Raw genomic sequence first — 23507 nt, forward strand, 5'->3', positions numbered from 1 at the left:
TCAGTCGCCGTCGTCCTCCTCCGGTTTCCGGAATCCTTCGCTTTGGCGGCTCTTCCCGATCATCTCCAGAAGGGCCTGGGCCTCGGGGTCCACATCCAAAATGCTCTTCTTTCCTTTCTCCTTAAAAAAAGAGAACGATTTTTTTCTTTTTTAATTGGTTGCATAATATACATAAGCGACAGGGCTATCAAAAATAAATTAGCTTTCTATCGTATTGATTTTGTGGAAGGATGTCTTTTTCAGAACGAAGAAAAAGAAGACGACGACATTGGATTTATATTCCACCCTCCACTCAAGAGTCTCAGAGCGGCTCACCATCTCCTTTATCTCCCTCCCCCACAACAGACACCCTGTGAGGTAGATGAAGATATTGGATTTATATCCCGCCCTCCACTCCGAAGAGTCTCAGAGTGGCTCACAATCTCCCTTACCTCCCCCCACCCCCAACAGACACCCTGTGAGGTAGATGAAGATATTGGATTTATATCCCGCCCTCCACTCCAAAGAGTCTCAGAGCGGCTCACAATCTCCATTACCTCCCCCCCACCACAACAGACACCCTGTGAGGTAGATGAAGATACTGGGTTTATATCCCGCCCTCCACTCTGAAGAGTCTCAGAGCAGCTCACAATCTCCTTTCCCTTCCTCCCCCACAGCAGACACCCTGTGAGGTAGATGAAGATATTGGATTTATATCCCGCCCTCCACTCCGAAGAGTCTCAGAGCGGCTCACAATCTCCTTTCCCTTCCTCCCCCACAGCAGTCACCCTGTGAGGTGGGTGGGGCTGGAGAGGGCTCTCACAGCAGCTGCCCTTTCAAGGACAACCTCTGCCAGAGCTGTGGCTGACCCAAGGCCATCCCAGCAGGTGCAAGTGGAGGAGTGGGGAATCAAACCCGGTTCTCCCAGATAAGAGTCCGCACACTTAACCACTGCACCAAAAGTAAGTAAGGGGTACCAAACAGACACCGCATGTCTTTCATATCAGTGGTAAGATATATCGTATGAATTATAAGCGATTTGGCATAATACGAATGTTTCCCACAGCCTTGGATATAAGGCTTCTAAAAAAAAAAAGGTGACAGGTCAGGGGGGAAAACCTGCACACAGCCAAAGTCAGCCCCGGGGCAGGTCACGCTCAGCAGATCCTGAAGTGACGCCAGAATCCTCATATTTGCTCAAGCATAGCCTGGCGAAGGCCCGTCCCTGTCGCTCTGCAAACAGCCTAATGGGGCTTGGCTGCTCACAGCTGCCTGCCTGCTGGGTCAGGCCAGAACTGCAAGTCAGAGCAGGTGAGAATCATAGAATCATAGAGTTGAACAGGACCTCCGGGGTCATCTAGTCCAACCCCTGGCACAATGCGGGAAACTCACAAACATCTCCCCCTAAATTCACAGGATCTTCATCGCTGTCAGATGGCCATCTAGCCTCTGTTTCAAACCCTCCGAGGAAGGAGAGCCCACCACCTCCCAAAGAGGAAGCCTGTTCCACTGAGGAACTGCTCTAACGGTCAGGAAGTTCTTCCTAATGTTGAGCCGGAAACTCTTTTGATTTAATTTCAACCCATTGGTTCTGGTCCCACCTTCCGGAGCCACAGAAAACAATTCCACCCCATCCTCTATAGGACAGCCCTTCAGGTACTTGAAGATGGTGATCCTATCACCCCTCAGCCGCCTCCTCTCCAGGCTAAACATCCCCAGCTCCTTCAACCTTTCCTCACAGGACTTCGTCTCCAGACCCCTCACCATCTTAGTCACCCTCCTCTGGACCTGTTATGGGGGTGCCCGCAATGAGTTGATGAGTGGGGCTCTGCTGCCTGAGGCAGAACTCCAACGTGTGCCCCCCCCCCAATAATTATCGCACGCGTGGCATGTTGACGTCATCGCGTACTTGTTTCTGCTTGCTGGGGGGCCGGAAGATTTCTCTGACCCCTCAGCAAGCAGAAACAAGGCTGCACTTTCAATCGTGGGTGCTCGAAAGAGCCCGGGACTGAAAGTTAAGTCTTGCATTGTTTCTGCTGGCTGAGGGGCCGGAAGGTTTCTCCAACTCCTCAGCAAAAGCAGAAACAATGTGCCCCCACCAAGAGCCGGTGCCCGAGGCAGCTGCCCAATGTTGTGACAACAACTGCAGATTTATACCCCGCCCTTCTCTCTGAATCAGAGACTCAGTGCAGCTCACAATCTCCTATATCTTCTCCCCCCCACAACGGACACCCTGTGAGGTGGGTGGGGCTGAGAGGGCTCTCACAGCAGCTGCCCTTTCAAGGACAACTTCTATGAGAATTACAGCTGACCCAAGGCCATTGCAGCAGCTGCAAGTGGAGGATTGGGGAATCAAACCCGGTTCTTCCAGATAAGAGTGCACTCAACCACTACACCAAACTGGCTCTTTCAACCACCCTTTCAAGGCCAACCTCTGCCAGAGCTATGGCTGACCCAAGGCCATTCCAGCAGCTGCAAGTGGAGGAGTGGGGGAATCAAACCAGGTTCTCCCAGATAAGAGTCCGCACACTTAACCACTACACCCAAATGGCTCTTTCAACCACCCTTTCAAGGACAACCTCTGCCAGAGCTATGGCTGACCCAAGGTCATTCCAGCAGCTGCAAGTGGGGGAATCAAACCAGGTTCTCCCAGATAAGAGTCCGCACAGATAAGAGTCCCAGATAAGAGTACACCCAAATGGCTCTTTCAACCACCCTTTCAAGGACAACCTCTGCCAGACCTATGGCTGACCCAAGGCCATGCTAGCAGGTGCAGGTGAAGGAGTAGGGAATGAAACCCGGTTCTTCCAGATAAGAAGACTGCAGATTTATACCACCACCCCTCTCTCTGAATCAGAGATTCAGAGCAGCTCACGATCTCTTATACCTTCTCCCCCCACAACAGACACCCTATGAGGGGGGTGGAGCTAAGAGAGCTCTCCGAGAAGCTGCCCTTTCAAGGACAGATCTGTGACAGCTATAGCTACCCCAAGGCCATTCCAGCAGCTGCGAGTGGAGGAGTGGGGAATCCAACCCGGTTCTCCCAGATAAGAGTCTGACACTTAACCACAACACCAAACTGGCTCTTTCAACCACCCTTTCAAGGACAACCTCTGCCAGAGCTATGGCTGACCCCAGGCCATTCCAGCAGCTGCAAGTGGAGGAGTGGGGAATCAAACCCGGTTCTCCCAGGTAAGAGTCCGCACACTTCACCACTACACCAAACTGGCTCTCGTGGACGTGCCTAATGGATGCGCCGGCTCTGCAGGCAGAGGCACTCTTCGATCGCAGGGTCCCCTGAGAAAACCTGGGAGACCATTAGGGGAGAGGGAAAGGAGGGAAAAAAACCTTTACGGTGTTTCCCCCCCCCCCTTCTTGCAAAGAAAGAACACTCCCACCCCCCTCCCGGCCAAATGGTTACCCAAAAGGCCCCAATTTCTAATCAAGGATAAAGATGAGGATGCTTTAAAAGTATATGCAAAGTAAGACACACACCCACACCCACGCATTCAGATTATCTCTCTGCGATGTTGGCATTTGGAGCTCAGAATGTTTTTAATTTCTTGGCAGAGAATTTGGATCTCAGCTAAGGGGAGGGGGTTTGACGCTGACCTTGAAAGACCTATAGTCAAGAGCCGGTCTCTTTCCCAACTCACCCTTTTCTTCCTCTGGCACGTGATTTTTCCAGAAAGAAAATCCTTACAGCCGTCGCACTTGGATTAAGCGGGATCAGAAAGACAGGGAGGGAAGAAAGGAGGGAGGGGGTGTCTACAGAAATGTTACTCTACGCAGAGTTACTCCAATCGAGGCTTACTTATTTCAGTGGGGTTGGATGGGAGTAAGCTCACATAGGATTGCAGTTATCTGTCACTTCCAAACAGTTTTGTTAATTTCAGTCTGCTCGCTGCTAAGTCAAAAGCACTCCTACTAAGTCAAAAGGCACACAGCTGCCTCAATAAATCTTTTTGTTGACCCCGGAAGGGTGCAAGACATGGGAGGTGGGGTGAACTCAGGCCACGGGGTCCTGGCTCTTGAAGCTCTGAGTTAACACATTTTGAAATATCAAAATTCACCCGTAGCTTTCGGGAACAGAATGGCTAGAAACGGATTTCTTTTTTTAAAGAGCGTACCAATGCAGAAATAATTTCAGCAGGTCTACTCAGAATAAGAGCCCCGTGGCGCAGAGTGGTAAGGCTGCTGCACTGCAGTCTGAGCTCCCTGCTCACAACCTGAGTTCAATCCTGGCGGAAGCTGGGTTCAGGTAGCCGGCTCCAGGTTGACTCAGCCTTCCATCCTTCCAAAGTCGGTAAAATGAGTACCCAGTTTGCTGGGGGGAAAGCGTAGATGACTGGGGAAGGAAATGGCAAACCACCCCGTAAAAAGTCTGCCGTGAAAACGTCATAAAAGCAACGTCACCCCAGAGTCAGAAACGACTGGTGCTTGCACAGGGGATTACCTTTTTACCTTTTACTCAGAATTTTACTAAAGGCTGGCACTAAGTCTGGAATTCTACTAAAGTCTGGAGCTAAGACCCAGGGTAGTGTCCTTAGGATTGCACTCTGAGACGCCTAACTACCTCACCACCCTGGCTCTCACACCTTTCCCATCTGCTCTCATTCCACCAATCACCTGTCAGATGAGGCAGCTGAACAAAACATGGGCACTGTGCCCAAGACCAGAACAGGAAGATACAGTGGACACGATAAGCATGGGCAAAAGACCTATGCTGATTTTCTGTTCGGTTCCCCCCTCCACTTCGCAACAAAGGAAACTTAAGAACATAAGAAAAGCCATGTTGGATCAGGCCAATGGCCCCTCCAGTCCAACACTCTGTGTCACAGAAGAACATAAGAGAAGCCATGTTGGATCAGGCCAGTGGCCCCTCCAGTCCAACACTCTGTGTCACAGAAGAACATAAGAGAAGCCATGTTGGATCAGGCCAGTGGCCCATCCAGTCCAACACTCTGTGTCACACAGTGGCCAATATATACACACACACACACACACACACACACACACACATACTGTGGCTAATAGCCACTGATGGACTTCTGCTCCATATTTTTATCCAATCCCCTCTTGAAGCTCGCTATGCTTGTAGCCGCCACCACCTCCTGCAAGTTCAGAGTTGCTTTGACCACAAACGTGCTGGTCTGGGGCTGAATATGACTGTTGGGCAAATGTAGGCCAGGGTCACCCTAAGGTTGACTTCCTCAGGGTGCCCATGACTGCTGTGGTCACTTACAGTAGTGTCGTTTTCTGGGGGATCTCCCACTGCCCACACCTCCAGGGCGTCCAGCATGAAGTCCTCCTGAGCCGACAGCTGCGGGCTGTTGTACGTGATGCAGCGGGGCTTGGCTTTGCTGTGCCCTTTCCCGTAGTCGCTGTCTATCCAGAGCCCGAAGTAGTCGTGCTGGCCGCCCATGCCCTCAGAAAGGGGGGAAAAAAAAAACCCACCAAGGTTTCACTCGTTCAGACATGATTCTATAGTTCAGACCTCCTGGTCAAAAATGCATTTCAGAACGGATTCAGGAAGTTTACTAGACTACCCGATGAAAGGCAGGCACGGTATTACTTGGCTCTCTACAGTTACCCACAAACTACAAAAACTTGGTGTTGAGGTGAATCCAAGTAGTCAGCCGTGTTGGTCTGAAGGAGCCCCGTGGCACCTTGAAGACCAACTTAATTTTATTCAGAACGTAAACTTTCATCTGCTGTCTAAGCACACTTCATCAGACGAGGCATCCGGTACAGTGATACCCTGTTTGAGTATGTCAGTACAGCTAAAAGAGAAATACACTGGATTAGGTGGACAGGAACATCACTATCCAATGTATTTCTCTTTTGGCTGTGTTGGCATACTCAAACAGGAAGAAGAAGAAGAAGAAGAAGAAGATATTGGATTTATATCCCGCCCTCCACTCCGAAGAGTCTCAGAGCGGCTCACAATCTCCTTTCCCTTCCTCCCCCACAACAGACACCCTGTGAGGGAGATGAAGATATGGGATTTATATCCCGCCCTCCACTCCGAAGAGTCTCAGAGCGGCTCACAATCTCCTTTCCCTTCCTCCCCCACAACAGACCCCCTGTGAGGTAGATGAAGATATGGGATTTATATCCCGCCCTCCACTCCGAAGAGTCTCAGAGCGGCTCACAATCTCCTTTCCCTTCCTCCCCCACAACAGACCCCCTGTGAGGTAGATGAAGATATGGGATTTATATCCCGCCCTCCACTCCGAAGAGTCTCAGAGCGGCTCACAATCTCCTTTCCCTTCCTCCCCCACAACAGACCCCCTGTGAGGTAGATGAAGATATGGGATTTATATCCCGCCCTCCACTCCGAAGAGTCTCAGAGCGGCTCACAATCTCCTTTACCTTCCTCCCCCACAACAGACACCCTGTGAGGTAGATGAGAATATTGGATTTATATCCCGCCCTCCACTCCGAAGAGTCTCAGAGCGGCTCACAATCTCCTTTCCCTTCCTCCCCCACAACAGACACCCTGTGAGGGAGATGAAGATATGGGATTTATATCCCGCCCTCCACTCCGAAGAGTCTCAGAGCGGCTCACAATCTCCTTTCCCTTCCTCCCCCACAACAGACCCCCTGTGAGGTAGATGAAGATATGGGATTTATATCCCGCCCTCCACTCCGAAGAGTCTCAGAGCGGCTCACAATCTCCTTTACCTTCCTCCCCCACAACAGACACCCTGTGAGGTAGATGAAGATATTGGATTTATATCCCGCCCTCCACTCCGAAGAGTCTCAGAGCGGCTCACAATCTCCTTTACCTTCCTCCCCCACAACAGACACCCTGTGAGGTAGATGAAGATATTGGATTTATATCCCGCCCTCCACTCCGAAGAGTCTCAGAGCGGCTCACAATCTCCTTTCCCTTCCTCCCGCACAACAGACACCCTGTGAGGTGGGTGGGGCTGGAGAGGGCTCTCACAGCAGCTGTCCTTTCCAGGACAACCTCTGCCAGAGCTATGGCTGACCCAAGGCCATTCCAGCAGGTGCAAGTGGAGGAGTGGGGAATCAAACCCGGTTCTCCCAGATAAGAGTCCGCACACTTAACCACTACACCAAACTGGCTCTCCAGGGATATTGGCTGTTTATCCTATTACATACACTGAACCCATCTCCCACTTTAATGTATTTTTCTCCCAACGGCAAACTATATGTAGGTTACATGTTAAAAGGTAAATCAGTTGGATGGGAAATATGAGATATAAATACCTTCCTTTTGACCCAGGCTTAATGCAATATAGTCATTAATAGACATTCTCACATTTTGACATATTACTGTTTTATTGCTTTCGCATACTCATGCTACTCAGATCAAAAGTTTGCTCGAATTGTTAATTTTACTATTCTGTCATCGAATCTTAAATTTGTACCATTTTGCATTCTAAACCACTCCCTACCAGATAATTTTACTATACTGTCACTGGATCTTAAATTTGTACCAGTTTGCATTCTGAGCCACTGACTACCAGCTATGTGTAGCTTTGCTCACTGTACCAGATTACTCGTCTGATGAAGTGTGCTTAGAGAGCACACAAAAGCTTATGTTCCGAATAAAACTAAGTTGGTCTTAAAGGTGTAACTTGACTCCTATTTTGGTATTGAGGTGGACACTCTTTTCTTATGTGACGAACTATATATTTTAAGAACAATCCAACTAAGGCTTATGGATCACAAATACCAAAAAGTGTTCCCCTCACATCCCCCTGTTTGCTCTGCAGCCAATCTAGGTATTCTCCAAAGACATGGGAAGATACCCCATTATTTTTTTACTTTAGATTCCCCATTCCATCTTCCGACTTTTACTCTGGCACGTCTAAATGCCTTCCCATCAACAGTTCTCTTTGGTAGGTTTAGACAGATACTTCTCCAAAATAGATTATGTTCATGTGAACTAGGAGTCCTTGATTCTATATCCCATATTATCGTAGAATGCCCTTTCCTGGCCTCATAACGTAGACAATTTTAGCTGAATATCTCCAACACAATGTATTTACTAAAACGAAAAACTCTAACCTACTCTTTAGAAGATGTTAATACCCACATTACTACATGTGTTGCGAATTTCTTAGTAGAAGCCTATAAAATTAAATCTAGGCATACCACTGTATTTTAATTGCTGGGTGTCTACTCTTGATTAGTATTATTGGCTGCCATTTTAATTGATTGCTTTATGTATTGTTCTTACTATATTTCAGGCCTTTGTACCTACTTTTGATTGTGAATCATTCTTGCTTTTCTGCCAATAAAGGTCTGAACTGAACTGAACTATATAAAATAAGATGTTTTCATGATCCTTTAATAATGTGACCGCTCTCCCCACCCCCCTTGCAGACTGAAGTGGAACAGTCCGGGAGGAGCTGTGCCACACAATCCCAGTGGCACATGCTGACTAGGTCTTGGCCCACCGAGTCAACTCTCCCGACTCGCAGCCACTCAATACTTACGAGCCCGTTGGGCATCGTCTGTTGCCTGTGGTTCAAGTACATGAAGTGGTCATTGTAGCCCGTGCAGGTGAACACCGAGAGCGAGGGAGAAACGGAGAACAAGAAGCACCTGCTGTCACCTGCAAGCAACAAGGGAACGGGGAGTCAAGGAGGACCAAAGAGGCAAAAAACAGAGAAGGAGGCACCAGCTCCCCTATGGGCCGACAGCGGGTCAAACTCAACATGATCAGCAGGAGGACCCATGTGTATTTGTCAGGGCTTTTTTTGGAGCGAAACAATAGGATCTTAGCGTACAGCTGTGTAAATAAAAAACCGCTAAGAGACACCATAAATTTTAAACAAGAAGACAGTGTAATGTAGAGGTCAGTGGTGTTCTGACCAAGCTTGCGCTTAGAACTTCAAATAAACAAGCGCATGTAGCAAAAAGACATTCACAGAAGGCAGTTCAAAAACAGTCTTTCCCATCACAAAGGAGTAAGAATATTCCAGTATTTAATTCATAGAACTAAAAGAAGCCCTTCCAAAAACATCTGTTCTAGATATCAAGACATTTCATCCATCTTTCTTCAGTTTGGAGGTTTATTTATCACTGGAACCCAATCTTTACAATACATTCACAGGAGACTAACAAGGTTCAGAACATGTGTTAGATTTCCAGGTTCTTCTTTTTTTCGTAGCAGGAAATCCTTTGCATATTAGGCCGCACCCCCCCTGATATAGGCCATCCTCCTGGAGCTTACAGTAGGCCCTGTACTAAGAGCCCTGTAAGCTCTTGGAGCATTGGCTACACTGGGGTGTGTGTGGCCTAATATGCAAAGGAGTTCTTCCTACAAAAAAAGCCCTGGTATTTGTATACGTGTCCACTTCGCATCTAGAGTGGGGAGAGTTATTTTAATTATTATTTTTTAAACGGCATATAAAGGCAAGGAAAGCAAATCACTGCCCCTTCCCATCCCTTTGCTAAAGCTAATCTCTTCTATTCAGAATTTTTCTTACCATCGGGCTCACAGCCAGTATCAGAGCTGAGCTGGGCAGAAAAAGACACTGAGAGGGCAGACGGGGAAAGAGGGAGACGTCTGGGTCCTTCACCTTGCCTTTTTAATTAACCCGATTACAAGATTTATTCTGTAAGCGCTGGGACCAGCTTAGGAGAGTCTTGGGAGTTGCATAGATTTTTCTGTTGTACTCTGATCCGGAAGCTGGAGATTCTCCCATCTCCATGAACACACACACACACACACTTTCACAGCTGAAAAATCCCTTCTGTCTGCATAACTTTAGGCTTTGATACTACGAGGAATTGTCTTTGTACCAGCAGATGTGGCTCAGATACAGGAAGCGGTGGAATTCTAGCTGGAGTCCCTTTGCATATTAGGCCACACACCCCTGATGTAGCCAGTCTTCCAAGAGCTTACAAAAAAGAACCTTGTAAGCTCTTGGAGGATTGGTTACATCGGGGGTGTGTGGCCTAATATGCAAAGGAGCTCCTGCTAGAATTCCATCCCTGAATACAGGAACTATGTTTTCTAAACAACGACAGAGCTTCTGGGATTGCCGTCTCGGTGTTCCCCTTCCTTGAGAAGAAGAGGCAGACAGAGCATCCCTCTTCTCCACCGGCATAGCCGGTGTTCCCTCTAAGCTGAGTTAGTGTGAGCTAGCTCACGGATTTTTAGCCTCCAGCGCACAGATTTTTGTCTTAGCTCAGGAAAAATGCCCCCAAAGCGAACTAATGTATGCAGTAGCTTACAACTTTAACGCTGGTAGCTCACGGAGTAGAATTTTTGCCCACAAGACTCCACAGATTAGAAGGAGTCTAGCTATTGGATACATCCAGCATGGTGGCTCATAAACAGGGCTATGAAGGGAACTGCCCTCGCCCGTTAAATTAGCCTCCAATTTAGAGCAGGGGTGCCTAGCATGCTGTTCGGGGGCTGAATCAGGCCCCTGAAGGGCTCCTATCAGGCCCCTGAACAACTGGCTGTCATCTGCTTCCTTCCCCCTCTCTTGCATCCTTCTGCATCACAGCTTGCTTTGCCAGGCTCGCTCAATCGCACAGGAGTTGCAAAGCGAAGCCTTTACTTTCTCCATTGGCTGAGGCTCCTCCCTTGAGGAGGAAGGGGAGGAGGGAGAGCTTGCTTTGCCAGGCTGTCTCAATCACACAGCAGAGCTACTGAGCCAAGCCTCTCTTTCTTCTATTGGCTGAGGCTCCTCCCCCTCCTCATCCCCTGGGGAAGGAAGGAAAGAGTCAGAGCTTCTTTTGCCCAGTTCCCTGAATCCCGTGGGAGAAATACAAAGAAAGCATCTTTAAGACCAGTGAGTTCTAACATTTTAAGCATGTTTTAAGTTTTTTAAAAATATATATTTGTGTTTTGTCTGTGCTCTTTATAAAAGTTATCTCTCTGCTACCTAATCATGTTGCCTGGCCTGACATGGCTCAACTCAACCCGACATGGCCCGGCCCAACATGGCCTCATTTATGTCAGATCCGGCCCTCATAACAAAAGAGTTTGACACCCCTGGCTTAGAGCTAGGGTTGCCAAGTCCAATTCAAGAAATATCTGGGGACTTTGGGGGTGGAGCCAGGAGACATTAGGGGTGGAGCCAAGATCAAGGCTGTGACAAGCATGATTGAACTCCAAAGGGAGTTCTGGCCATCACATTTAAAGGGACGGCACACCTTTTCAATTCCTTCCTTCCATAGGAAATAATGAAGGATAGGGGCACCTTCTTTTGGGGCTCATAGAATTGGGCCCCCTGGTCCAATCTTTTTGAAACTTGGGGGGGTATTTTGGGGAGAGGCTCTAGATACTATACGGAAAATTTGGTGCCTCTATCCCAAAAAACAGCCCCCCCCCGAGCACCAGATAGCCGCGGATCAATTCTCCATGATTTTCTATGGGAATAAATCTCCATAGGGAATAATAGAGTTCCCAGCAGACATTTCCCTCCCCTCCCCCCGCTTTCTGACGACCCTGAAGTGGGGGGAGGGCCTCCAAACCGGGGGATCCCCTGCCCCTACCTGGGGATTGGCAACCCTACTTAGAGCTGTGTTTCCCGACCTGTTGGTCGGGACCCAAAAGTATTTTTCTTGCAATTGCATGCTGTGCAACGACAGTGCCCTGCCTTGCAAAACTAAACCGCCACGTTGGAAGTTATCCCCAAGGAAGAAGATTCTTCAAAATACGGCTAGTCGCTGTTTGGAAACAAGATGCTGAATGGACCCTTGGCCTGATCCAGTTCCGTTTTTCGCTTTTCTCTTACTGGAAAACGAAATCATCAAATACGACTGTGCAATTTGTTTTTCTGGGTCTGATTTCCTGGCTTGGTCGTCACTTATTGTGTGTAATTTTATTACGCAGCTGTTATCCCCTATTACCAGATTTTTCTCAACGTTACTACATTCGTTAGGTTCCCTTTGGTTTCAGGCGCGTCAGCGGAGCAGAGAGAGCGCCACCTTGTGGCAACGCGGCCACCTTCGCTTGGGCAAATTCCTTTTATTAAAACAGCTAGACGGGAGCCCAGCTGCCCCTTCGAGACCAGCCAGAGTTTCAGGGTAGGAGCTTTTGAGAGTGAAAACTCCGTTCCTGGAGGAGGAAACAGGAGAAAATAAACCCAAGAGAGAAAGGAACAGAACAAAATTTCACTTCTGTTTTATATAGCAACTAAACAAGAGAGTGACTGAAAAAATCCTTGTTCTTCATAATATTATGTATAGACCAGGGCGGCCAAACTGTGGCTCGGGAGCCACATGTGGCTCTTTCACACATATCGCATGGCTCTCCAAGCCCCCACTACTCCATTGGCCAGCAGCTTGGAGAATGCATTTAAAGTTAAAGTTGCTTTCTTTCCACCTCTCTCCCCCTTTCTCCCCCATTTATTGCCTTCCTTCCTGTCTTGCGGCTCTCAGACATCTGGTGTTTATTCTATGTGGTTAGGGTTTGTAGAATCTTTTGGGCTCAAGTGCCGTGTTCTACTGGAGAAAGTTTTTCTTCCAGACGTTTCGTTCTCAGCTGCGGAGAACATCCTCAGTGGCGTTGCAGCCGGACTCAATGCACAGCAGCCAAGAAGGTCAGAACGCCTGCTCCGGCTGCAACGCCACTGAGGATGTTCTCCGCAGCTGAGAACGAAACGTCTGGAAGAAAAACTTTCTCCAGTAGAACACGGCACTTGAGCCCGAAAGATTCTACAAACCCTAATGATGATGCCAGCCATGAAAACCTGAAATCTTTGATATTCTATGTGGTTCTTACGTTAAGGAAGTTTGGCCGTCCTTGGTATAGAGTCGACAATTATTTCAGGAACTTGTTATTATTTTTCAAATGTTATGTTATTGCATTGCTGGTTTTCTCTTATACTTACATTGCGTAATTTATCACCTACTGTCACACTTGTTGCGTTTTTTATAATGAAAAATAAATAAAAATATATTTAAAGGGGCGGGGGGCGGGGTGGTAACAAATCCTTCCCTTCCTCAGACTTGAAAGCTTCTACCTTGAAACTCTAAGGAGCCCCTGGCCTCCAAGCTAGCTTTTTTGCTGCAGACCAACACAGTTCTGAAAAATGGTCCTACCTTCTGGGGCCACAGAAAACAATTCCACCCCATCCTCTATATCAGGGGTGGCCAATGTAAGCTCTCCAGATTTTTTTTTGCCTACAACTCCCATCAGCCCCAGCCAGCATGGCCGATGGCTGGGGCTGATGGGAGTTGTAGGCAAAAAAAATATCTGGAGAGCTACCGTTGGCCACCCCTGCTCTAGATGACAGTGTCAAGCACGGTAAAATTCCATTGATAATTGATTGCTATAGGGTCTTGCCTAACTCTGCTCTGTGAAGTATCACGGACGACCCAGTTTTGTTAGCCTTGTTATTCTTTCCCTCCCCCCTTCTTGCTTTATTGCTTAAGGAGTAGAAGTGGTGAGAAATGAAACTAGCTTGAGAAGAAGCAATCAGCACCTTCTCATACATTCCCGGTAGGGAGTGTGAGACATCTGGGGAAAGCAAGGACAGAGTCCTGATAACACTGTGGGAATGTAGACATTTATGATAGTTTATGTGTGAGAGCTACCCCGCAACCCCATCCTTTGGAATCCTTTAGAAGTAAGCCTTAAAAGTATTGTATCAATGTATATGCAGTATTATTCTCAAGAATCTGTTACACAAAAAGTATCGGTCTATCAATAAACGTAGTCTTTGTATCAACTTCAACTCGTCATTGAACCCGCATGCTTGACAGACAGTCCTTCAAGGACTTGAAGAAGGTGATCCTATCACCTCTCAGCCGCCTCCTCAACAGGCTAAGCATGTCCAGCTCCTGAGTCAGCCAGGACTCGGAAACAGCGAGGACTCCTCAGGAGAAGGAGGACTCCTCAGGAGGAGAAGAGCCTCAAGAAATCAGCTCTGAACCAGCAGAAACTGCAAGCCAGAAGATGAGCTGCAGGCTCGTCAGGGTTTGCAGCCAACAGCCAATGCAGAGCCACCAGCACCTTCCAGCCCTGTTCCAACAGAGGAAACCCAGGCGGTCACTGCCAGCCCTCCAGTTTCACCCACACTCTTTGAGCACTGGAGACGAAGGCTTAGAATGGAGCTCCAGGAGAGACGACCGGGACTTTTTTGTAGCAGGAACTCCTTTACATATCAGGCCACACACCCCTGATGCAGCCGATCCTCCAAGAGCTTACAGTAGGCCCTGTACTATAGAGTCCTGTAAGCTCTTGGGAGGACTGGTTATATCAGGAGGGTGTGGCCTAATATGCAAAGGAGTTTCTGCTACAAAAAAAATCCCCAAAGACAACAAAGCGCATGTCTCTTTGCCTGACGCCAGCTGCTTGCCGATGCTGGGGAGTTGCACTGCAGGGGTACTCCCAAGCTGTTGGCTGCAAGAAAGACCTTCCAGCAACAGCCTATAAAAGTCAGTCACTGGAGAATGCAGAAAGAACAAGCCACCAACCTCTTGACTCAGCGACTGCAGCCCTGAACTCTGCCATGTTCCTGCGACCCTTGGGCTGTCTCTCGACTCTGGAATCTTCCTTCCCGCACTTGTGAACGACCTCAGACCGTTGGACCTTGCTTCCTGTATAACGCTCTGAACTGGCTTCTGCTCTCTTGGCAACTGAACACTGGACTGAACTTTGACTCTGACCCTGGCATTCAGCCTGGACTGACCCTAGATTCTGACGCATGCTGAGAAATGAAGGGAAGATTTAGAATCCTGGGGCTGATATGGTAGGGGTGGTCCAATGTTCGTCTCCTGACCCACCAGCTGTGGCAAAAGAGCCATGTGCATGACCGGTCACTCAAGGCTAGGGTTGTCAACTCCAGGTTAGAACATTTCGGGAGATTTGGGGGTAGGGCATGGGAAAGAGAAGGTTTGGGGAGGGAAAAGACCTCAGTGGGGGATAATGCCTTAGAAGCCACCCCTCAAAGCGGCCATTTTTTGCCAGCTGAGTAGATCTCTGTAGTATGGAGAGCGGCTGTAATCACAGGAGATCTTTGGACAACCCTGCTTGGGACAGAGAGACAGGGTTTGCGATCCCTAGTTGGGGGCAGGGGATCCTCTGGGTTGGAAGCCCTCCCCCCGCTTCAAAGTTATCAGAAAGAAAGGAGGGGGCGGTTGAAGAAGAAGATATTGGATTTATATCCCACCCTCCACTCCGAAGAGTCTCAGAGCGGCTCACAATCTCCTTTCCATTCCTCCCCCACAACAGACACCCTGTGAGGTGGGTGGGGCTGGAGAGGGCTCTCACAGCAGCTGCCCTTTCAAGGACAACCTCTGACAGAGCTATGGCTGACCCAAGGCCACGCCAGCAGCTGCAAGTGGAGGAGGGGGGAATCAAACCCGGTTCTCCCAGATAAGAGTCCGCACACTTCACCACTACACCAAACTGGCTCTTTCAACCACCCTTTCAAGGACAGCTCTGCCAGAGCTATGGCTGACCCAAGGCCATGCTAGCAGGTGCAAGTGGAGGAGTGGGGAATCAAACCCGGTTCTCCCAGATAAGAGTCCGTACACTTAACCACTACACCGAACTGGCTCTCCACTGGGCATTCCACTATACCCTAAGGAGACCAGTCCACGTAGGGTATAATGGAGAATCAATCCGTGGGTATCGGGGGTTTTGCTTTTTGAAGTAGAGGCATCATATTTTCAGTATAGCATCTGGTGCCTCTCCGCAAAAAAATCCTCCGAGTTTCAAAAAGTTTGGGACTGGGGGTCCAATTCTATGAGCCCCCCCCCAAGAAGATGTCCCCCATCCTCCATTATTTCCAATGGAGGGAAGGCATTTAAAAGGAGCACGGTCTGTTTAAACGGGATGGCCAGGACTCCCCTTGGGGTTAAATTGTGTTTGCTCCTGGCTCCAGACCAAAGTCTCCTGGTTCCACCCCCAAAGTCCCCAGATATTTCTTGACCCAACCTGGCACAGAGAACATATAGCCCCGAGGAAGGCGGCCTGGGACGGACATACCTATGGGACCACCTGGAGAACACTACGATCAGGCACTCAACCTCAGTTGACCGTCCCTGCCTGAAGGACATTCAGCTAGCCTTGACCAGGGCCAGGGCCTTTTCAGCCTTGGCCCCAGCCTAGAGGCATCAGCTCCCCTCAGAGATCCGGGCCCTTACTTTTTCATAGGGCTGGTAAGATGAAGCTGTTCCACCAGGCATTTGGTTGAGGCAGTGGGCGTCCTATCCCATCGGCTGACCCTGTGCTGTGATACCACCCCTGCCGAAATACTGATTTTATACTATCTGATGCTCAGTATATTATGATAAGCCCAACTGAGCCGCCAAATTGTATTGTCTACTTTTATTGGTTTGAATTGCTGTTTTACTTACATGAACGTATGAAGCTGCCTTCTACTGAATCAGACCCTGGGTCCATCAAAGTCTACTCAGACTGGCAGTGGCTCTCCAGGGTCCCAAGCTGAGGTTTTTCATGCCTACTTACCTGGACCCTTTTTTAGTTGGAGATGCTGGGGATTGAACCTGGAAACTTCTTGTTTACCAAGCAGATGCTCTAACACTGAGCCATGGTCCTTTCCCTAATAACAGAACATATGAAGCTGCCTTATACTGAATCAGACCCTGGGTCCATCAAAGTCAGTATTGTCTACTCAGACTGGCAGCGGCTCTCCAGGGTCTCAAGCTGAGGTTTTTCATACCTATTTGCCTGGACCCTTTTCACTTGGAGATGCCGGGGATTGAACCTGGGACTTTCTGCTTACCAAGCAGATGCTCTACCATTCAGCCACCGTCACTCCCCAAAGAATGGATCATACAAACACATGAAGCTGCCTTATACTGAATCAGACCCTGGGTCCATCAAAGTCAGTACTGTCTACTCAGACTGGCAGTGGCTCTCCAGGGTCTCAAGCTGACGTTTTTCACACCTATTTGCCTGGACTCTTTTTAGTTGGAGATGCCAGGAATTGAACCTGGGACCTTCTGCTTACCAAGTAGATGCTCTACCAATGAGCCACTGTCCCTCCCCTTGAACAGCTGAGGTTTTTCATGCCTACCTACCTGGACCCTTTTTAGTTGGAGATGCCGGGGATTGAACCTGGGACCTTCTGCTTACCAAGCAGATGCTCTACCACTCAGCCACCCTCCCTCCCCTGATTGGCAGCGGCTCTCCAGGGTCTTAAGATGAAGTTTTTCATGCCTACCTACCTAGACCCTTTTCAGTTGGAGATGCCAGGAATTGAACCTGGGACCTTCTGCTCACCAAGCAGATGCTCTACCACTGAGCCACCCTCCCTCCCCTGATTGGCAGCGGCTCTCCAGGGTCTTAAGATGAGGTTTTTCATGCCTACCTACCAGGACCCTTTTTAGTTGGAGATGCCAGGGATTGAACCTGGGACCTTCTGCTTACCAAGCAGATGCTCTACCACTCAGCCACCGTCCCTCCCCAACTGTTTTAGAATGCTGTTATCTGCCCTGAGCCCGTCTGGGAAAGGGTGGAATACAAATTATCTAAATAAAATAAAGAAGGATGTTGGAGAAACCTTCCAAAACACAATAATACCCCACTCCAGAGGGCTCAGGGTTTGGCTCCAGAGGAACGGCCAGGAAAAATCAGGAGCGTTACCTTGGAACTGGGGCTTGGCTTCCCAGGAGCACGAGGCAAAGCCGCCGAAGACGTAGCCATCCGAGTCCCTCAAGACCAGCAGGCAGGGGCCCTTGTTCACGAGGTGGCCCAGCAGCTGGGTGAAGCTCTCTCCGTGCAGTCGAGAGGCGAAGAGCAGGCGCCACCGGTGCCGGACCTCGGCGGGCAGGTGGGAGTTGAGGTAGGTGACGGAGGGGATGTCGAGCAGACTGACAAAAGCGCTGCTCTGGACGCCTTTGCACCTGGGGAGCACGTGGAGGGTGTCTTGAGCCCGATCCGGGAGAGACTGAAAGACGAGAAGCCCCTGCTGGACGATCACGTTGAGCAACGTGGAGACTTGGGGAACTCGAAACACCCAATCTTCGAGGCTGCTTTTGTCGCAGACGGCATCCTGGATCTGAGCTCCTTCCACCTTCTTCCCATCTGAAATGGGAAACGTATGCCCTGTAAGGTTTGGGACCAACAAACCAGAAAGACCCCCTGCTTCTTTATGAACCTGCACCAGCACTACAGTCATCTTCAGAGTCCCTACTCGGGATATGCCCCTACGTCCGAGATTAAAAGGGTGGTAACCCCAAAACACAGCCTTCTCAGTTTTGGCACCAAAGCTCTGTTTGGTGTAGTGGTTAAGAGCCAGTTTTGTGTAGTGGTTAAATGTGCAGACTCTTATCTGGGGGAGAAGGAGTAGAAGGAGGAGGAGAAGACTGCAGATTTATATCCCGCCCTTCTCTTTGACTCAGAGAGGCTTACAATTTCCTATATTTACTCCTCCCACAACAGACGTCCTATGAGGTGGGTGGGGCTGAGAGAGCTCTCACAACAGCTGCCCTTTCAAGGACAACTCCTGCCAGAGCTATGGCTGACCCAAGGCCATTCCAGCAGCTGAAAGTGGAAAAGTGGGGAATCAAACCCAGTTCTCCCAAATAAGAGTCCACACACTTAACCATTACACCAAACTGGCTTTTGGGTTTGATTCCCCACTACTCCACTTGCAGCTGCTGGAATGGCTTTGGGTTAGCCATAGCTATCACCAGGGCTCTTTTTGTAGCTTGAGCTCCTCCGCATATTAGGCTATGCCCCCTTGATATAGTCAATCCTCCAAGAGCTTAGAGGGCTCTTAGTACAGGGCCTACTGTAAGCTCCAAAAGGATTGGCTACATCGGGGGGGGGGGGGGTGGCCTAATATGCAGAGAAGCTCCTGCCAGAAAAAAAGCCTTGGCTATCGCAGGAGTTGTCCTTGAAAGGGCAGCTGCTGGGAGAGCCCTCTCAGTCCCACCTACCTCACAGGGTGTCTGTTGTGTGGGGAGAAGATATAAGGCAGGGGTGGCCAACAGTAACTCTCCAGATGTTTTTGCCTACAACTCCCATCAGCCCCATTGGCCATGCTGGCTGGGGCTGATAGGAGTTGTAGGCAAAAAACATCTGGAGAGCGACCGTTGGCCACCCCTGATATAGGAGACTGTAAGCCACTCTGAGTCTCTGATACAGAGAGAAAGGCGGGGTATAAATCTGCAATCTTCTTCTTCTCTGGAACTCTGTCTGTCCCCTTCTGTTGCCTTCTTCTGCCAGCCAGCAAAGACTTTTTTGTTTTGTTTAGTGTTCCCTCCTTCATAACCAATGATTTAACTGCTGTGCGGTGGGGGCGTTTTTTGGGTTTTGTTTACTGTGTGTTTTAACTCTGTTTTTTGTTTTAGCGATGCGCGTTTCTGGGGGTGATTTTAATGGTTTTAACACGTGATTTTACCATGCACATATTAAACGGTTAGCTGTCTTGGTAGGATACAAGGTGGGACACAACCTTTATACATAAAGCGAATAATACGTGACCGATACTATTGGGGCAGGCTGCATTGAAGCAGGAGAAAAGGCTCAAGAGTCTGGGACTTTTCAGTTTAGAAAAGAGACACCCAGGGCTTTTTTTTGGTAGCAGGAACTCCTTTGCATATTAAGCCACATCCACCGGATGTAGCCAATCCTCCTGGAGCTTCCAGTAGGCCCTGTACGAAGAGCCCTGTAAGGAATTCTAGCAGGACCTCCTTTGCATATTAGGCCCCACCCCCGATGTAGCCAATCCTCCTGGAGCTTCCAGTAGGCCCTGTACGAAGAACCCTGTAAGGAATTCTAGCAGGACCTCCTTTGCCTATTAGGCCCCACCCCCCTGATGTAGCCAATCCTCCTGGAGCTTCCAGTAGGCCCTGTACGAAGAGCCCTGTAAGGAATTCTAGCAGGACCTCCTTTGCATATTAGGCCCCACCCCCCTGATGTAGCCAATCCTCCTGGAGCTTCCAGTAGGCCCTGTACGAAGAGCCCTGTAAGGAATTCTAGCAGGACCTCCTTTGCATATTAGGCCCCACCCCCCTGATGTAGCCAATCCTCCTGGAGCTTCCAGTAGGCCCTGTACGAAGAGCCCTGTAAGGAATTCTAGCAGGACCTCCTTTGCATATTAGGCCCCACCCCCCTGATGTAGCCAATCCTCCTGGAGCTTCCAGTAGGCCCTGTACGAAGAACCCTGTAAGGAATTCTAGCAGGACCTCCTTTGCATATTAGGCCCCACCCCCCTGATGTAGCCAATCCTCCTGGAGCTTCCAGTAGGCCCTGTATGAAGAGCCCTGTAAGGAATTCTAGCAGGACCTCCTTTGCCTATTAGGCCCCACCCCCCTGATGTAGCCAATCCTCCTGGAGCTTCCAGCAGGCCCTGTACGAAGAGCCCTTTGAGGAATTCTAGCAGGACCTCCTTTGCCTATTAGGCCCCACCCCCCTGATGTAGCCAATCCTCCTGGAGCTTCCAGTAGGCCCTGTACGAAGAGCCCTGTAAGGAATTCTAGCAGGACCTCCTTTGCCTATTAGGCCCCACCCCCCTGATGTAGCCAATCCTCCTGGAGCTTCCAGTAGGCCCTGTAGGAAGAGCCCTGTAAGGAATTCTAGCAGGACCTCCTTTGCATATTAGGCCCCACCCCCCTGATGTAGCCAATCCTCCTGGAGCTTCCAGTAGGCCCTGCACTAAGAGCCCAGTAAGCTCTTGGAAGATTGGCTACATCAGGGGTGTGTGGCCTAATATGCAAAGGAGTTCCTGCTACGCAAATAGCCCTGTCTGTAACTCACCTGCGAGTTTCAGTTCCGACACCAGCTGGGAAGCCAGCGCTTTTATGCCAGCCGTCGGATCTTGGGTATTCTGCAGGCTCCAGCCCTTCAACTCCTTCCTGTGCTTCAAAACGTGAACAAGGGAGCCGACCAGGTCTTCTGCAAACTTCAAGAAAGCAAGCATTAAATACCCGAAGTGGGAAATAAAATCAGGCTTCTCGCAAGAGCATACATCAGCATGCACCGAAGGAGGGCAACAAGGACTAGTAACACAGTGCATATAAAAATTTCTGAAGGATTGAGCAGTGACTCAGGAAAGCTCCAAACCTGCTACAATTTTTGCGTGAGTCTTTAAGGCGCTCTTGGACTCTTGATCTTCTCTGTGACTTTAGGATCTGTCATTACATTTGCCCCGATTTGCAGTAGTCTCTTGGGAGGAAACATCATACTGTTTGTGAAGAGTGACGCGGCCTCCTTTGTGTGGGGCCCTCCCCGCCCCCTTTAAAAAGAGGAAGGGACAGATGTACCATAATGTTTTCTTCTGTTAAACCAGCCTACCACGTACAGGAGTCATATAAAATATAAATAAGCAACAAATAACTAAAGTTCCGTTTAACTAACTTTCAGTTCTCATAAAACTTTCCAGGAGGTCAAGTGATAAGTAAATTCCAAACTGAAGATTAAATGCAGCCCACGATGCAATTCGTTTCTGTTTCTTAGCTGACGTTTTCCTGGCACTTTGGTGAAGCACCGTGTGTGTGTGTTTGGTGTGGTGGTATAATGGATTGTGGTTCCTTACAAAAGTCTGGTCAGACTGGACTAGGCTACGAAACTTTGACTAGGCCGCATAGCTGAATAAACATCCTTTCACAAGAGTTTCAGGGATGTCAAACTCATCCGTCATGAGGGCCGGATCTGACATAAATGAGACCTTGTTGAGCTGGGCCAGGCTGTGTGGGGCCAGGCCATGTGTGTACCTATTTAAGATTAGGCAGAAGATACAAACTTTTAAAAGGATACAGACAAACAGAACTATTTTTTTTTTAAAAAAACCTTAAAATAAAACATGCTTAAAACATTAGCGCTTGTTGGTCTTAAAGGTGCTTTCTTTGTATTTTTCCTGTGGGATCCAGGGAACTGGGCAAAGGAAGCTCTGGCTCTTTCCTTCCTTCCCCAGGGGACCAGGAGGGGGAGGAGCCTCAACCAATGGAGAAAATCGAGGTTTTCCTCTGTAGTTCCTGTGTGATTGAGCGAGCCTTGCAAACCAAGTTGAGATGCAGAAGGAAGTGAGAGAGAGAGGGAGAAGGAAGCAGACAAGAGACAGTTGCTCAGGGGGCTGATAAGAGCTCTACGGGGGCCTGATTCAGCCCCCTGGGCCACATGTTTGACTCCCCTGAGGTAACTGGTAAGTGGCCTTCAAAGCGAACTATCTGCACCTCGGAAGGAGCTTGGTGCCATCCCTAACGGGTTCCTTAACTGGTAAATTCCATAGAGCTGAGCAAAATATCTCAGGACCATGAGAACCAAGGACGCTGGTCTGCAGCACGTGATCTTGGGTTCCTTGGTAGCGAGGGAGAGGGGCAACATCACTCCTGGACTCTGACTAGCTCTAGGGCCCAGAGGCAATCAGACTCCATTTCTATAAGGTAGTTATGCATTTGCTTAAGAGTTAGCGGTTCAGTCACTGGCAAGTGGCCCCGTCAGCGGCTCAAGCGGCTCACTGCTGTTCCTGAGGACTACAGCCTTGCTTTTGTTGAGGGAAGGCTGACTTTACTCGCGTTGGAACCTTAGTGACTCTCTGCTTTGCAAGTATTAAGCTAGTCTGGGTAAGTTTAGCTTTACCGTTTGGAACCCCTTCGCTGACTTTGTAGGTTTTAAATATTTTCAAGAACGTAAAAGGAGCCAATGGCCCATCCAGTCCAACACTCTGTGTCACATAGTGGCCAAAAAACCCAGGTGCCATCAGAAGGTCCACCAGTGGGGCCTGGACACTAGAAATCCTCACTCTGTGCCCCTCCCCAAGCACCAAGAATACAGAGCATCACTTGCCCCAGAGAGAGAGCTCCAATGATAAGCTGTGGCTAATAGCCACTGATGGACCTCTGCTCCATATGCTTATCCAATCCCCTCTTGAAGCTGCCTATACTTGTAGCTGCCGCCACCTCCTGTGGCAGTGAATTCCATGTGTCAATCACCCTTTGGGTGAAGAAGTATTTCCTTTTACCTGTTCTAACCTGACTGCTCAGAATGATTAAAGGGTTGGAACACTTTGCCTATGAAGAAAGGTTAAAACGCTTGGGGCTCTTTAGCTTGGAGAAACGTCGACTGCGGGGTGACATGACAGAGGTTGACAAGATTATGCATGGGATGGAGAGGGTAGAGAAAGAAGTCCTTTTCTCCCTTTCTCACAATACAAGAACTCGTGGGCATTCAATGAAATTGCTGAGCAGTCAGGTTAAAACAGATAAAAGGAAGTACTTCTTCACCCAAAAGGCGATTAACATGCGGAATTCACTGCCACAGGAGGTGGTGGTGGCAACAAGCATAGCCAGCTTCAAGAGGGGATTGGATAAAAATATGGAGCAGAGGTCCATCAGTGGCTATTAGCCACACTGTGTGTGTGTGTGTATATATATATATATATACACACACACACATACTGGCCACTGTGTGACACAGAGTGTTAGACTGGATGGGCCATTGGCCTGTTCCAACATGGCTTCTCTTATGTTCTTCTGTGACACAGAGTGTTGGACTGGATGGGCCATTGGCCTGATCCAACATGGCTTCTCTTATGTTCTTATGTGACACAGAGTGTTGGACTGGATGGGCCATTGGCCTGATCCAACATGGCTTCTCTTATGTTCTT

The 23507-nt window shown here is 49.0% G+C and overlaps 1 protein-coding gene across 1 annotated transcript in view; it reads right to left on the reverse strand.

The window, feature by feature from the left end:
• MEAK7 (MTOR associated protein, eak-7 homolog) overlaps positions 1-23507 on the reverse strand; it is a 29271-nt gene continuing 5764 nt past the window's right edge. Inside the window, exons 3-7 of the mRNA XM_060254522.1 lie at positions 20660-20804; positions 17540-17980; positions 8454-8572; positions 5225-5407; positions 1-120 (exon numbers count right to left, since the gene is read on the reverse strand). Coding sequence (XP_060110505.1) covers positions 1-120; positions 5225-5407; positions 8454-8572; positions 17540-17980; positions 20660-20804 — 1008 coding nt within the window. The remainder of the gene's footprint in view (positions 121-5224; positions 5408-8453; positions 8573-17539; positions 17981-20659; positions 20805-23507) is intronic.

Source organism: Heteronotia binoei, chromosome 14, assembly GCF_032191835.1.
Source record: "Heteronotia binoei isolate CCM8104 ecotype False Entrance Well chromosome 14, APGP_CSIRO_Hbin_v1, whole genome shotgun sequence".
In the NCBI taxonomy this organism is placed as follows: Eukaryota; Metazoa; Chordata; class Lepidosauria; order Squamata; family Gekkonidae; genus Heteronotia; species Heteronotia binoei.